At 41.6% G+C, this 12,837-nt stretch overlaps 2 protein-coding genes across 11 annotated transcripts in view; one reads left to right on the forward strand and one right to left on the reverse strand.

The window, feature by feature from the left end:
• Position 1: 1 nt before the first annotated feature.
• Positions 2–9,215, reverse strand: PTRH2 (peptidyl-tRNA hydrolase 2). 4 transcript variants are annotated; one of them, XM_003131669.5, is made up of 2 exons: positions 9,042–9,215; positions 2–627 (listed from the first exon to the last, which is right to left on the reverse strand). In XM_003131669.5, exon 2 carries the CDS (start codon positions 625–627, stop codon positions 88–90), a length of 540 nt encoding a protein of 179 aa, XP_003131717.1. In that variant the 5' UTR covers positions 9,042–9,215; the 3' UTR covers positions 2–87. The 4 variants fall into 4 exon arrangements, with proteins under 4 accessions (XP_003131717.1, XP_005669058.1, XP_005669059.1 ...); XM_005669001.4 differs by lacking the exon at positions 9,042–9,215 and adding an exon at positions 8,984–9,028; XM_005669002.4 differs by lacking the exon at positions 9,042–9,215 and adding an exon at positions 8,968–9,028.
• A 31-nt stretch (positions 9,216–9,246) lies between these two features.
• VMP1 (vacuole membrane protein 1) overlaps positions 9,247–12,837 on the forward strand; it is a 134,434-nt gene continuing 130,843 nt past the window's right edge. For all 7 annotated transcript variants that reach the window (XR_014821294.1, XR_014821293.1, XR_014821295.1 and 4 more), the window contains exon 1: positions 9,247–9,345. The gene's annotated coding sequence lies outside the window, so the exon portion shown is untranslated. The remainder of the gene's footprint in view (positions 9,346–12,837) is intronic.

Consider the following 12,837-nt stretch of genomic DNA (forward strand, 5'->3'; position numbering starts at 1 on the left):
ATTGGAGAAATTCAGCTTTTATTGTTAGATTTTGACAGTGTCAAACACTTGTGGTTTTGGGTTGACCATCATTATACAAAATTTTACCTAGTAAAGTTTTAGGTGACCAGTGACCTTGTCAATTAAGTCTACTGGTCCTGGCCCAATTCCTAGAACAGTTCGAGAGCCTGGTGCAATCTGAGTACGTCCAGCATCTTGGATTAAGCTTACAGTCAGTCCCAGCATTTTTGCATGGGTCAATAATTCAACCAGAGTTTCTTCATCAGGAGCTTTGACCACCACTTTGGGCTGCCCACAGTATTCCCACTGTTGGAGTAATTCAGGGTTTCTTCTTTGAATTTGCTTGTAGGCAGAAACAGCAGCATGAGAGCACTGGGCAGCCACCTTCCCTTTTCCCATCTTTAAGTCATTTCGAACCACGAGAATCATTTTGTACTCCCCACTCTCTCCTAAGATGCTTGCTTCAGTTTCGGTGTCAGTGTCTGTCTCGCTCACCGAACTCTTGGGGATCATCCCAAAGCGTACTCGGAGGCCCCAGCCCAGGCACATGCCGCAGGCAACTCCAGCAGCAAAGCTGAGTGCGCCAGGATTGGCCAAATATTCCATAACCAAGGGCATGGAGATCATCTTAAAGGAAAAGAAAAAAGTTGTCACTATCTAGCAGTGGCAAGTTAGAAGCTTATCACATAGAACACCCTGACAGTATGTAAGCAGCAACATTTTAAGGCATCCGAACTTGATTCAGAAAAAAGGCAGAATATGTTTTGGATCTTAGGTGTGCACTATTTTTCTCCTCTCTGTACTAGAAAAGTTTCCAGAATATAGGCACAATAGTTGGGGCCTTCTGAATCGTAGTGTGAGGAGTACATCTCTATTTCTTAGATGCAGCAAAGCTCTGCTCCTCAGTCGTCCCCTAAGTCTTGCGGAGAAAAGAAATGTTTCATCAAATGCCTAAAGGATGGATCTAAAGAAACCAAGAGTAATGCACTCATTTCTGAAATATAGCGCTTATTTACATACTGCACTAGTTCTCAATGGGAAAGGTACCAACTCCTCAGAGAAGTTCCTGGTTGTCACAACAGTGGGCCTGGAGTGAGGTGCGCTCCTGCTGACATTTACTAGGCATCAGCATGGTATGCTAAAAGCTTTACAAGTGAAGATTTGTCCCAGTGGACATTACTGTGGGTGAAAAACTATCAATGCCTAAAACTAGAAGACAACTTCATCTTGCATAGGAACACAAAGCATTCTTTTGCATAGTTTCAATACACACTGCATTTACCAGCAGTGTATCACATAAAACAAAGATGATCCTTTATCCTTCACTATTTTAGAAATTCCTATCACCCCAGCAAAGCTGTTCATGGTATTTGAATCATCAATAAAACACTTACATCAGTCTACATCTGAAGCTGTTGGGTTCATAATGCTTCTGTGTATAGGCACAAACAACCATCAGTTTCTTCTTCTTGTTGAATAGTACCTAAGCATTTACATCAAAATACATGGGGCTACCATGTCTGCAGTGCTTTTAAGTGGTACCCTTGGAATTATGCAGAGCATAACCTGCATGGCAGAGCTGGCAGTCCTGGAAATACATATTTTAGCATCAACTTCCTTTTTATTCTCATTCATGTTAAAATTAGGGCTTGATAATGTTTTTGAAATTATATGGTAGGCAAAGTGTGCAATGTTATCAAACATTTTAATATGAGGATACTTTAGGGGATGTTAAACTTTTTTTGAGATATTCACATACTATAAAATTCACCTTTTTTTCAATATACCAATTATATGTGGAATCTAAAAAAAGGATACACATGAACTTATCTGCACAGAGAACTCTACCCAATATTCTGTGATAATCTATGTGGGACAATAATCTGAAAGAGAATGGATGTGTGGACATGTACAACTGAATCACTGCTGCACAGCAAAAATTATCACATTGTGAATCAACTTTACTTCAATAAAACCTTTTTAAAAATTCACCTTTTTCAAGTGTACAATTCAGTGTTTTTTTAACATATCTACAGTGATGTACAACCATCACCACCATCTAATTCCAGAACACTTGCACTTCCCCCAAAAAACCCCTATATTCATTAGTAGTCATTTTCCATGTCTCCCTACCGGGTAAACACTAATCTACTTGTCTTTATGGATTTGCCTCTTCTGGACATTCATATAAATCAAACCATACAATATGTGGCATTCTGTTTCAGGCTTTTATCATCCTGATTAATGTTTTCAAGGTTCATCTATGTCGTAGCATGTACCAATACTTCCTTCCTTTTTATTGATGGATAATATTCCATGGTATGGGTTATGCTACATGTTCTTTATCTATTTACCAGTTGATAGACATTTATTTGGGTTGTTTCCACCTTGTGGCTGTTATGAATAATGCTGGTATAAATACAAGGCTTTTTGTTTTTTTCTTTCTCTATGGCCACAACCACGACCACATCTGAGGCATAAGCAAGTTCCTGGGCTAGAGGCTGAACTGGAGCTGCAGTTGTGGGCTAAGCCAAAGCCACAGCAACACTGGATCCACGCCACATCTGCAGCCTATGCCACAGCTTGCGGCAACACCAGATCCTTAATCCACTGAATGAGGCCAGGGATGGAACCTGCATCCTCACAGAGGAAACACTGGGTCCTTAACTCACTGAGCCACAATGGGAACTCCATAAATACAAGTTTTTGTGTGGACATTCGTTTTCATTTGTCTTGGGCTTATACCTAGGAGTCCAACTGCTAGGTCATATGGCAACTCTGTAATCTCCTGAGGAACTGTCAAAGTATTTTCTAAAGTGGCTGTACCGTTTTAAGTTTGTTACAAATGATTTTTTTTTCTTTTTTTTAAGACCAAACCTGAGGCATATGGAAGTTCCTGGGCCAGGGGCTGAACCCGAGCAGCAGCTCCCACCTACACCACAGCTATGGCAATGTGGGATTCTTTAACCCACTGCACCAGGCCGGGGATCAAACCTGTGCCTCCACAGCAACCTGAGCTGATGTGTTTGAATTCTTAACCCACAGCACCACAGCAGGAACTCCACGACTTACTATTTTTTAAAAAGTGTGTTGGGTCTGGTAGGATTGAGAACTGCTGCTCTAGTGCCGTATGACTCAAGTCTCTAATTCAGAAACAAACAAAAAAAATGCCTTTGCTAATCTTCGTATAAGTCATGGCTGTCTCCAGATCTCAAAGGAGGATCGAAAGGATTGAGATAAATTGGATCCAAAGACCTTCAGTAATTGTTGGAGAATGATGGATTATACTCAATATTTGGAGCAAAAGAAAATGACTATAAACTCTTTTGTGTCCAAACTATAAAAATATAATACATTATACTACTGAACCAAGCTTCATGCTTTTTTTTTTTTTGCTATTTCTTGGGCCGCTTCCGCGGCATGTGGAGATTCCCAGGCTAGGGGTCCAATCGGAGCCATAGCCACCAGCCCACACCAGAGCCACAGCAACTTGGGATCCAAGCTGAATCTGCAACCTATACCACAGCTCACGGCAATGCCGGATCCTTAACCCACTGCGCAAGGGCAGGGACCGAACCCTCAACCTCATGGTTCCTAGTCAGATTCGTTAACCACTGCGCCACGACGGGAACTCCTTCATGCTTTTTTAAGTCAAAGGTACAGTTAATAAAAAAAGTGAAACAACCCAATATCCCCACACTCGCAATTTCAAATTCAAACCTTGCCCTCCCCAGAACAAAACTAACTTCCCTGAAATTGCTACTTAATGTTATAAAATCTGTATCTCTGAGTTCCCTTCATGGCTCAGTGGAAACAAATCTGACTAGTATCCATGAGGATAGAGGTTCGATCCCTGGCCTAGCTCAGTGGGTTAAGGATCCAGCATTGCAGACGCGGCTTGGATCTGGTGTTGCTGTGGCTGTGGTATATGTTGGTGGCCACAGCTCTGATTCGATCCCTAGCCTGGGAACCTCCATATGTCGAGAGTGTGACCCCAAAAAGACAAAAAACAAACAAAAACCACCTGTATCTCCACTTCCTTGAAGTCCAATAGAATCCTTTATTATTCAGATACTTTACGAAATACCTACCAAAAACCCCTCTACATTTCATAGTAGTTCATGCATCCCTTTCTCTAGCTGGATCCTTTCCAGACCTAGTTTTTCTTTTTTTTTGCTCCTTTTTAGGGCTGCGCTTGTGGCATATGGAGGTTCCCAGGTTAGGGGTAGAAACAACCCCTACTGCAACCTACACCACAGCTCACAGCATCACTAGATTCTTAACCCACTGAGCAAGGCCAGGGATCAAACCCGCAACCTCATGGTTCCTAGTCAGATTTGTTTCCACTGCGCCATGATGGGGGTTCCTAGAGCCACTTTCTTAAAAGGCCAACTTTGACAGACACAGGGCAGGAATACCAGAACGATGTGGTGAGGAACATATTTAGAGTGCACACATCTTAGAGCGCTAGAAACTGATAGCACTCTAAGATCCTCTGACTATTAGTTTTAGAAAAAAATTAACATGGGGTAGTTGTGGTGGGGCAGAAGCTAGTTGGTGGTGTGGTCAAGAAACTGGACAAAGTGAAAGAAAATAGAAAACGCAATAGATATGTGGGGATGGGGAGAAAAGGAAAGGTTTTTATGGAAAGAGGAGTATATTTAAATGCAGAGCATATTTAAATGTTAAAGGATAGAGCCTGATAAAGGGTGGGTAGATGCTCAAGATTGGGAAAGAATAATTAACAATACAAAGCAGTAGGTGGGAGGGGAGCTGAAGTTCTTAGGAAGAGACTTGGTCTTGGAAAGAAAGGACACCTTTCCCAACGCGACAGTTTTAAATGCAGGTAGGTCTGTGGATTTGCTCCTTGGAGATTGATAGGTTGGACAAAAGTCAAGCTGGGAGTTCCCCTCGTGGTTCAGTGGTTAACAAATCTGACTAGGAACCATGAGGTTGTGGGTTCAATCCCTGGCCTCGCTCAGTGGGTTAAGGATCCCGCGTTGCTCTGGCTGTGGTGTAGGCCAGCGGCTACAGCTCTGATTAGAACCCCTAGCCTGGGAACCTCCATATGCTGCAGGTGTGGCCCTAGAAAGGGCAAAAAGACCACCACCCCACCAACAACAAAAAGTCAAGCTGGAGCTGAGAAGAGGAAGACTGAGATAAATGCTGCAGCAAAACACCGTAGGATTGCAGAGGGAATGTTGAAAACATGATGAGGATTAATACTGATTTTATAATGGTACCGTACCAACTAGTTAGTTGTGATTTTCTCCAGCAATGCTTAGTTAGCAGCCTGAGTATATGAAGAGATGACTTCATACTTCACACAGAAAACAGAAGCCAAACACTAAAAAAACACCTAACCACTGCCTCTAAACATATAAATTAAATCTGCTGCACCCATATTCTTTCTCTACCTTTCTTTTCTATGAGAGATTGTTGGATTTATACAGGTTTGAATTCTACTAAGCGTAAGCACAAGGACACAGTGGTATAAGGGAAGTTAGGGTCAGGGCAAGAATGTATGAAATGATAGGCTGTTGTTAGAGAGAGATGTCTGGAGTTTTGATTTTAGAAATGGAACATTATAAGGGGATACAAAGTTCAGAGTGTAGCTGCAGGAATGGGTATCTGAATTACAGTCAGAAGTGTGTCATTAAGCTCATGGACTTTCTTAATTTTTATTTTTATGCTGTATCGCCTCCTTCCTCCCACAAATATTAACTGGTCCTGCTCTAGGATCTGGGGGATACAGGAGCATACAAAAGAGGAAAAGTCCCTTCTAACTCCTGGAGCTTACATTCTGGTAGTGGTTTAGAGATGGTCTAATCCTAATCTTGAATTTCCTTCGTTTTATTTTAATAAAACTTCATGTTGTCACAGCTCAACATTTCAATGATACTTTAAATGTATTGTGTCACCTGAGCCGCATAATAAGCTAATATTATTTCTATATATTGAAAATGAAGAAACTGAGGAAAAGAGAAGTTAAAAGGAAAAAACCCGAATGTTTGCTGGCTTCCTATGTGCCAGACACATACCTTGTTAGACTAGGAATATAGGCCATCACCAGTTGTTCACTGATGCGTGGAGGAGACAAATAATTACATAACTGGTAAAGGTTATGAAAAGGTCTTAGGGGAGTACATAATAAAGTACCTCAGCTCAGTGAAGGAAGGCCTCCTTGAGGAAATGTTTAAAATGCAACAAAGGGAGTTCCCGTCATGGCTCAGTGGTTAACGAACCCGACTAGGAACCATGAGGTTGCAGGTTTGATCCCTGGCCTTGCTCAGTGGGTAAAGGATCCGGCATTACCGTGAGCTGTGGTGTAGGTCGCAGACTCGGCTTGGATCCCGCGTTGCTGTGGCTCTGGTGTGGGCCGGCAGCTACAGCTCCGATGGGACCCCTAGCCTGAGAACCTCCATGTGCCGCAGGAGCAGCCCTAGAAAAAGAAAAAAGACAAAAAAATAAAAAATAAAAATAAATAAAATAAAATGCAACAAAGGATGAGGAAGAAGATAGAAAGAGGAAAGATTGCCTCAGGCAGAAAGAACACCAAGTGGGAATGCCAGAGGAGAGCAATACGGTAGTCAAATGACCTGAAAGCAGTCCAGATAGCTGAAGGATGGAGGGCAAGAGTGGCAGAGAACAATGTGAGAAAGAAGGGCAGGATGCGGCTCCCAGAAGGCCTTGTAAGCCACGTCAAACAGTTTGGAATTTATCCTAAACACTACACGAACTGTCTCCTTCAATGTTCACAATAGCCCTTCAAGATAAATATGTAATTATTATCCCCATTTTTCAGATGTGAAAATTGAGAACAGAGCATGTAAGTAGTTCACCCAAATTCACCCAGCTAGTAATTGGTAGTCTGAGTCCAGAGCTTATGTTCTTCTTTTTTTTTTCTTAGCTGCTGGCCTACACCACAGCCACAGCAACGCAAGATCTGAGCCAAATCTGCACTGGATCCTTAACTCACTGAGCAAGGCAAAGAATAGAACCTGAGTCCTCATGGATACTAGTCTGGTTCATTACCGCTCAGCCACAACAGGAACTCCCCAGAGCTAGTGCTCTTCACACTATTCTATGTTTCCTTTCCCAGGAGACTAGATGAGATGAGAGTCACTTAGACAAGAGTACTGGCAATGGAAAAGGAAAAAAGTGGTTGTGGTACATCTTATGATTCAGTGACCCACTATAAGTCTGGTGATGAAAGGGAGACATTTAGGTAGAATGACAAGATTTGAACAAACGGAGATTGGAGGTACTATTTACAGATGAGGAGATTCTGGTGAAAGAGCAGGTTTGAAAGTAGAAGATAGTGAAATCAGTTTTAGATATATTACATTCGGTGTGACCAAAAGACATCCTGGATGAGAAGTCCAGCAATAAATAAATATTATATAATTTTAGAGGCCAGAAGATAAGCTTAGGCTAGAAATACAGACTTAAAAGAATTTAACACATTACTGAGGTTACAGAAGTTTGAAAGTGGATAAGGCCACTTCTTTCAGCATGTGCTTCACTTATGCCCTAGATCATCCTAGTCCATCTGCCATTATAATTAACTGTACTTCTAAAGCACAAATCTGATCCAGTAATTTCCCTGTCAAAAATCACCAGATAAATGCCTAAGGAATAAGCAAAAAGGATCCCCCTGAAACTTAGTCCCCTTACCGAGTTTATGATTAATCTATCCAAAACTTTATTCCCTTTCTTGTCTGCTGTGACCTCGATCCTCTGCTAACTGAACAATAATCAACCAGAGTCAACTGTAGATAACATGGTCAATATACTAAAACTGCTGTTGTAGATATCATCATTAATAGCTTAACTTGAGCTGTTTCTCTTTGGCAAGATGAGCTAATAGGCCCTCGAGCCATGGACCACCTGGCCAGAGAATCATAAACCAAAGACATCCTGACTCCTGAAACTACAATTAAGAAAAATCACTGCAATTAAGAACTGTCACAAGATGATGATTAATCCCATCCCATTTGTTCTTCCCCTTCAAAAAATACAAATAAAAGAACACCCTAACTCAGTGACCAAGTTGGAGTGGATTTGAGGCTTGCCTCCCACTACCTTGGCTTTGCTCTACAACAAACGCTGCACTTTCCTTCACCACAACTGGAGGTGGAAGCGGTGGGCAGGTTGGCTTTGATGCCGTTTGGTCAAGTGGACTCAAGTTCGGTGGTTAACAATAAAAACAAGTCTCTTAGCATGAATTCGAAGCATCATACAATTTGGTTTCAACCTACTCTATCCTTCTAACCTACTCTCCCTGCAACATACGGTACTTTCCAGCCACACCAAATTCCTAGGTACTTTCAAGCAGCAGTCTCTCCCCAAAATAATTTTTTCCACTTCAACACACAAAAACATCCTCTTCACCCATGAAAGCAATGAAATCGTCTCTTAAGTCTTAATTATTTACTTTCCAGAGCCGCAGTAGCAATTACACAGAGCCACTGCAGTGTATGTTCTCAACGTCCAGCGCAGTGCCTGGAGTAAAATGCTCAAGAACTGAATACTCCTCTAGACATTATGTCCGTGTGACACAGGAGGACAAGTTTTTTGATCATATCCTTAAAGATCTTTTCTTTCTTTGTGGGACTCAACAACTCGCTATGCTGCGGGGTATTCAATAAATGCTCAGCAGCGTGTGAGGCCTGCTCGGTATTTTCGCACATTCAGAGCGACTGCATCGAGACTGCCTGAGTGGAGGCGTGCCCTGGGAACTAGAAATTCTGGGTCCTTGCCCTCCCCAGCAGTTAGGTCCCTTCTTCCCAAAAGACGACTGGCCAAACTGGAACAAGGACTCCAGCGGCCACTGGGCGGAAGAGTTTACGAAGATGAAAGAAAGGGGTTTACAATGAGATGAGAAGAAACGGTCCACCTGGAAAGAGAATGGAGAAGGACATCCCTCTCCTTTGCCCTATTGAAGGGCCAACCTACCGAGCGCACCTTCCCTTCGCCTCACCCGCGCCTTTGCTGTCTTCACTTCTAGGTAGCGAACACGCGTCTCTCGCTCGAGTTACCTCTTCCGGGGTTCCTGGACAACAAGTTCCGGATCAAAAACAGCGAAAAGATCAGTCATTCTTCCTCTCGCCCCGCCCACAGGTCCCTAACGAGACCAGAACTAAAATCCCGCGACGATCAGCCGAGGTGGCGGAAAGGAGCGGGGAACGTTTTTCTCTTGGAGGAGGTCTCCCGGGGGGAAAACGGACCGGAAGTGGCGTGAGCGAGTTCCGGTTGGCCGCAGCCCAGCGGCGGGTGTGAGAGTCAGTCGCGAGCAGCTTCCAGGATCCCGAGATCCGGAGAAGCCGGAGTCAGAGCGGCTAGGTAAGCGAGCACGGAGCACTGGGGACGGACGCCTGAGGCTATCCTCAGAGCTTGACTTCTTCTGGAGTTCTTTCACTTAGACGATGCAGATCTGGGGCACCGTGATTCCGACTTCAATCAGTGTTTTAGGGCTCTGCCGACTGTTTGAGTCTGGCAGTAGCTAGGTTATTTGGGACACCTCCCCGTGGTTGGCCACCGGTACTTTGAACCCATGCACTGGACTCCCAGCCACTCCCTCTAATCGCCGCGGACTTGGAAGTCGTTCTGAGCTTGTGTAGAGTACCCTCTTCCTCCCCAAGTATCTAGGACCTTAGAGTAAATGGAAAAGCTATCTTCCCTGCCGATGACCAAGCTTTTTCTCAGGATCTGTCAGTTAAGTTCTTGCCCTTCCCAACCGCTAGCGCATGATTCTAAATGTACCCCTTTCTAAACAAAATTCAGATGTGCAAGTGCCATCTAAAGCGTTGGTGGCCAAGGGAGTGGGGCCTCCCCTCCGTAGATCTCTTGCAAAGAGGACCTTCATGTTACCTCCTACTACGTTCATGAAGAACAGTGTTCCCTGCCTTTTCCAAATCCCTGACCCCTGACCAGTGTATTTCTTTACAGTGGAGATATTTGCAGTAAAACATGAAGGTTGGTTTAATAACTAAACTTCCAAAAAGCCATATGTGACACTGCTTAAGATTATTATGACTCTCAGTGAGTTTTACACTATTTTGTTTTCCTGCAAATTCATGCAACAATCTCTTGATAAACAGGCTCTGGCACTGTTTACCTTTCTTGACAACATAGCCCCTTTTCCTTTTCCTAACTGTAATGTTAAGAAACATAGCTCCCTTTCCTAACTTTTGCTTCTTCTTTGGCGCTTCCTAACTTTAATGTCTTTTACTTCTCCTTTGTAGAGTGCACTGATCCTTTGGAGAGGTTTGGACGAGTATTTCTAATGTTGTAATGATGGGGAAATTAATACTCTGACTGCTGTTACTTTTTAATTGTATTATCATCCACCCTGATTTTAGTTGTGTATTCTTAGCATAAATGATGATAGGAAACTATTATTTACTAGGCAATATTTTATGCATTCTAGATTATGTTTTAATTGACCTTTGGAAGAGGTAGCAGTATCCAGATAAATGTGGCCTATTTGTGTAGCTGTGTAATGACTCTACAGTAGAAATATTTTATTTATATTTTACTTCTTTGCCTATATTATTTTAAAACACCGAAGCATATTTTTTCCTTTGACGTGTATATCCTGCTTGCTTAATACAGTTTAATTCCTGTTTCACATTCCAGAATAACCAAGTTTCTGAAATACTTCAATTAATGGTTTAATGCCATTTAGCAATTTAAGGCCTTACAGCTTATTGTTTAATTTACATATTATTTAATCAGTTTGTTGTTTAAGTTACATATTATTCTTTAAATATTTTTCACACGTGTCTTGAAATGAGGTGACAAGATTTTTGAGATATGGAGTTCTATAAATTAGATGTTACTTTTTTTTTTTTTTTGTCTCTTTGTCTTTTTAGGGCCGTACCCATAGCATATGGAGGTTCCAGGCTAAGGGTCCAGTTGGAGCTGTTGCTGCCAGAGCCACAGCAACGGTAGATCCGAGCTGTGTCTGCAACCTACACCACAGCTCACGGCAATGCCGGATCCTTAACCCACTGAGCAAGGCCAGGGATGGAACCCCCCACCTCATGGTTCCTAGTCGGATTCGTTTCTGCTGCACCAAGACGGGAACTCCACATGTTACCATTTTTAACATCTGGTAAATTTGCTTTTTGACTATAACTTGCCAAAGCCAGTCTTATAATCTTTCTGTTCAGTTTAGTTATCCAGGGACTGATTATCCAGATTTTCTCACTTTCCAACTTCTTCCTGCCTTGGCTTGAATGGCCACTTTTTAGCATTGCAAAAATCGTTAAACTCGAAATCAGAAGACCTAGCTTCAGAACTTTTGAGCATAGGTTGGCAAGTTATTAACTTTCTGAGGCAATCTGGGTTGTGTTGATAAAAGTACTGCTAACTTCACAGGATTGTCACAATGATTGAGATAGTAAATGTGAAATGACTCTATAAATGAAAATGTAATATTGTCATTTTACTCTGAAAGTGGGAAATGTATCTGTGCAGAATACTGTTAGTTTGCATCATTTCAAAATATGATGTTTTATATTAAGTGTGTTATTTATCTGAATATTTTATCACATGCTTTTCTGAGACGATCTTTGACCTCCTTTTGAACACAATAAAAGCTAGCCAGGAATAGTTTGAAACTGTAATCCACTGAACTAGTCACCTTGGTTAATAAGTAGGTAGCTGGAAAATGAGTATAGTTTTGCATTTGGGAGTTTAAATCTGATCTTTTTGGCCATAAGGTACTGTCATAAAAGAGTTTCCAAATGCAGAGGAAGTTGACGTTTTGGGTACTTACATTATAGTTAACTAAAGCTTTACTATATTAAGAGATTTTATAATTTCATTGAAAACTATTGAAAGTAATATTTAGAATTAGGAGCAAATTCTGTGAACACATAGATTCTTCTCATTTAACAGAGGAGAAAATTAAGGCCCAGAGACAATCAGTAACTGGCTTGCCTGAGGTCATATGACTTAAGTAGTGCCAGAACCTGAACTGGAAATGAGGTCCCAAGTGTTCTTTTCTTTCTGCTAAGGTTGTCTCCAGGCATCTTTATGTGGTTTGGCAATATTTCCCGGTTTGCGTGAAAGTGGTTTCTTATGTATTTAAGGGATCTATATGTGTGTGTACATTTTCTTCCCTTTTTAGCTGATTTAGTCTTGTAAATTCTAGGAAAACAAAAACTGTAGTTGGCAAGATTTGCAGTGGAAAGGAATAAGGAGCGAAAAAATTAGTTCTGTTCTTCAGAATAGTTATTCTCAGTTCATGCTTCATTACTATCAAGTAACAAGGTGTCTTCTTTCAGGTGGAAAAGACAGGATCTTTGTAACACATGTCTTTACTAAGTGAGTGTTGTTGCTGCTGAGTAGGATGAAGCTGTATTAATTTCTTTGCTCCTGACAAAAAAAAAATTTCCCAAAGTTGTTTGTAATTTTATTTCATTCTGGGTAAATAGCCACTGTAGAGGAGTTAATTTTTTATCTCGTTGGGAATCCTTTTGCTTCCACTGATTTCACAAAACTTGTTTAGTCTCGCCCCTTTCTTGGAGAATTATAGTGCCAGGTGCTTGTTATTGCTGTGGTTTTGCCCAAGTGCTTTTTGTTGGTGTCTCTCTCTTTGGTATGGAAATAAACTCCAGAGTAGAGAATTCTGACCAACCTCAGGATGAATTGAGGTGATAAATTGTTGTGTTAGTTGATAATCTGTTTTCATAAAGATTTGCAAATATTTTGGGCTGCAAACTTTGAAAGAGTTTAATGCTTCAAGAAATCCCCCCCCCCTTTTTTTTTTTTTGTCTAGGAAAGCAACTTTATGGGGTTTGCTGAACTGATGTTGTGTGTTATGTT

Source organism: Sus scrofa, chromosome 12 (assembly GCF_054392235.1).
Source record: "Sus scrofa isolate SSC_HxYL_T2T_F1_AM1 chromosome 12, Sscrofa_HxYL_maternal_Yorkshire_Landrace_v2.0, whole genome shotgun sequence".
Taxonomy (NCBI): domain Eukaryota; kingdom Metazoa; phylum Chordata; class Mammalia; order Artiodactyla; family Suidae; genus Sus; species Sus scrofa.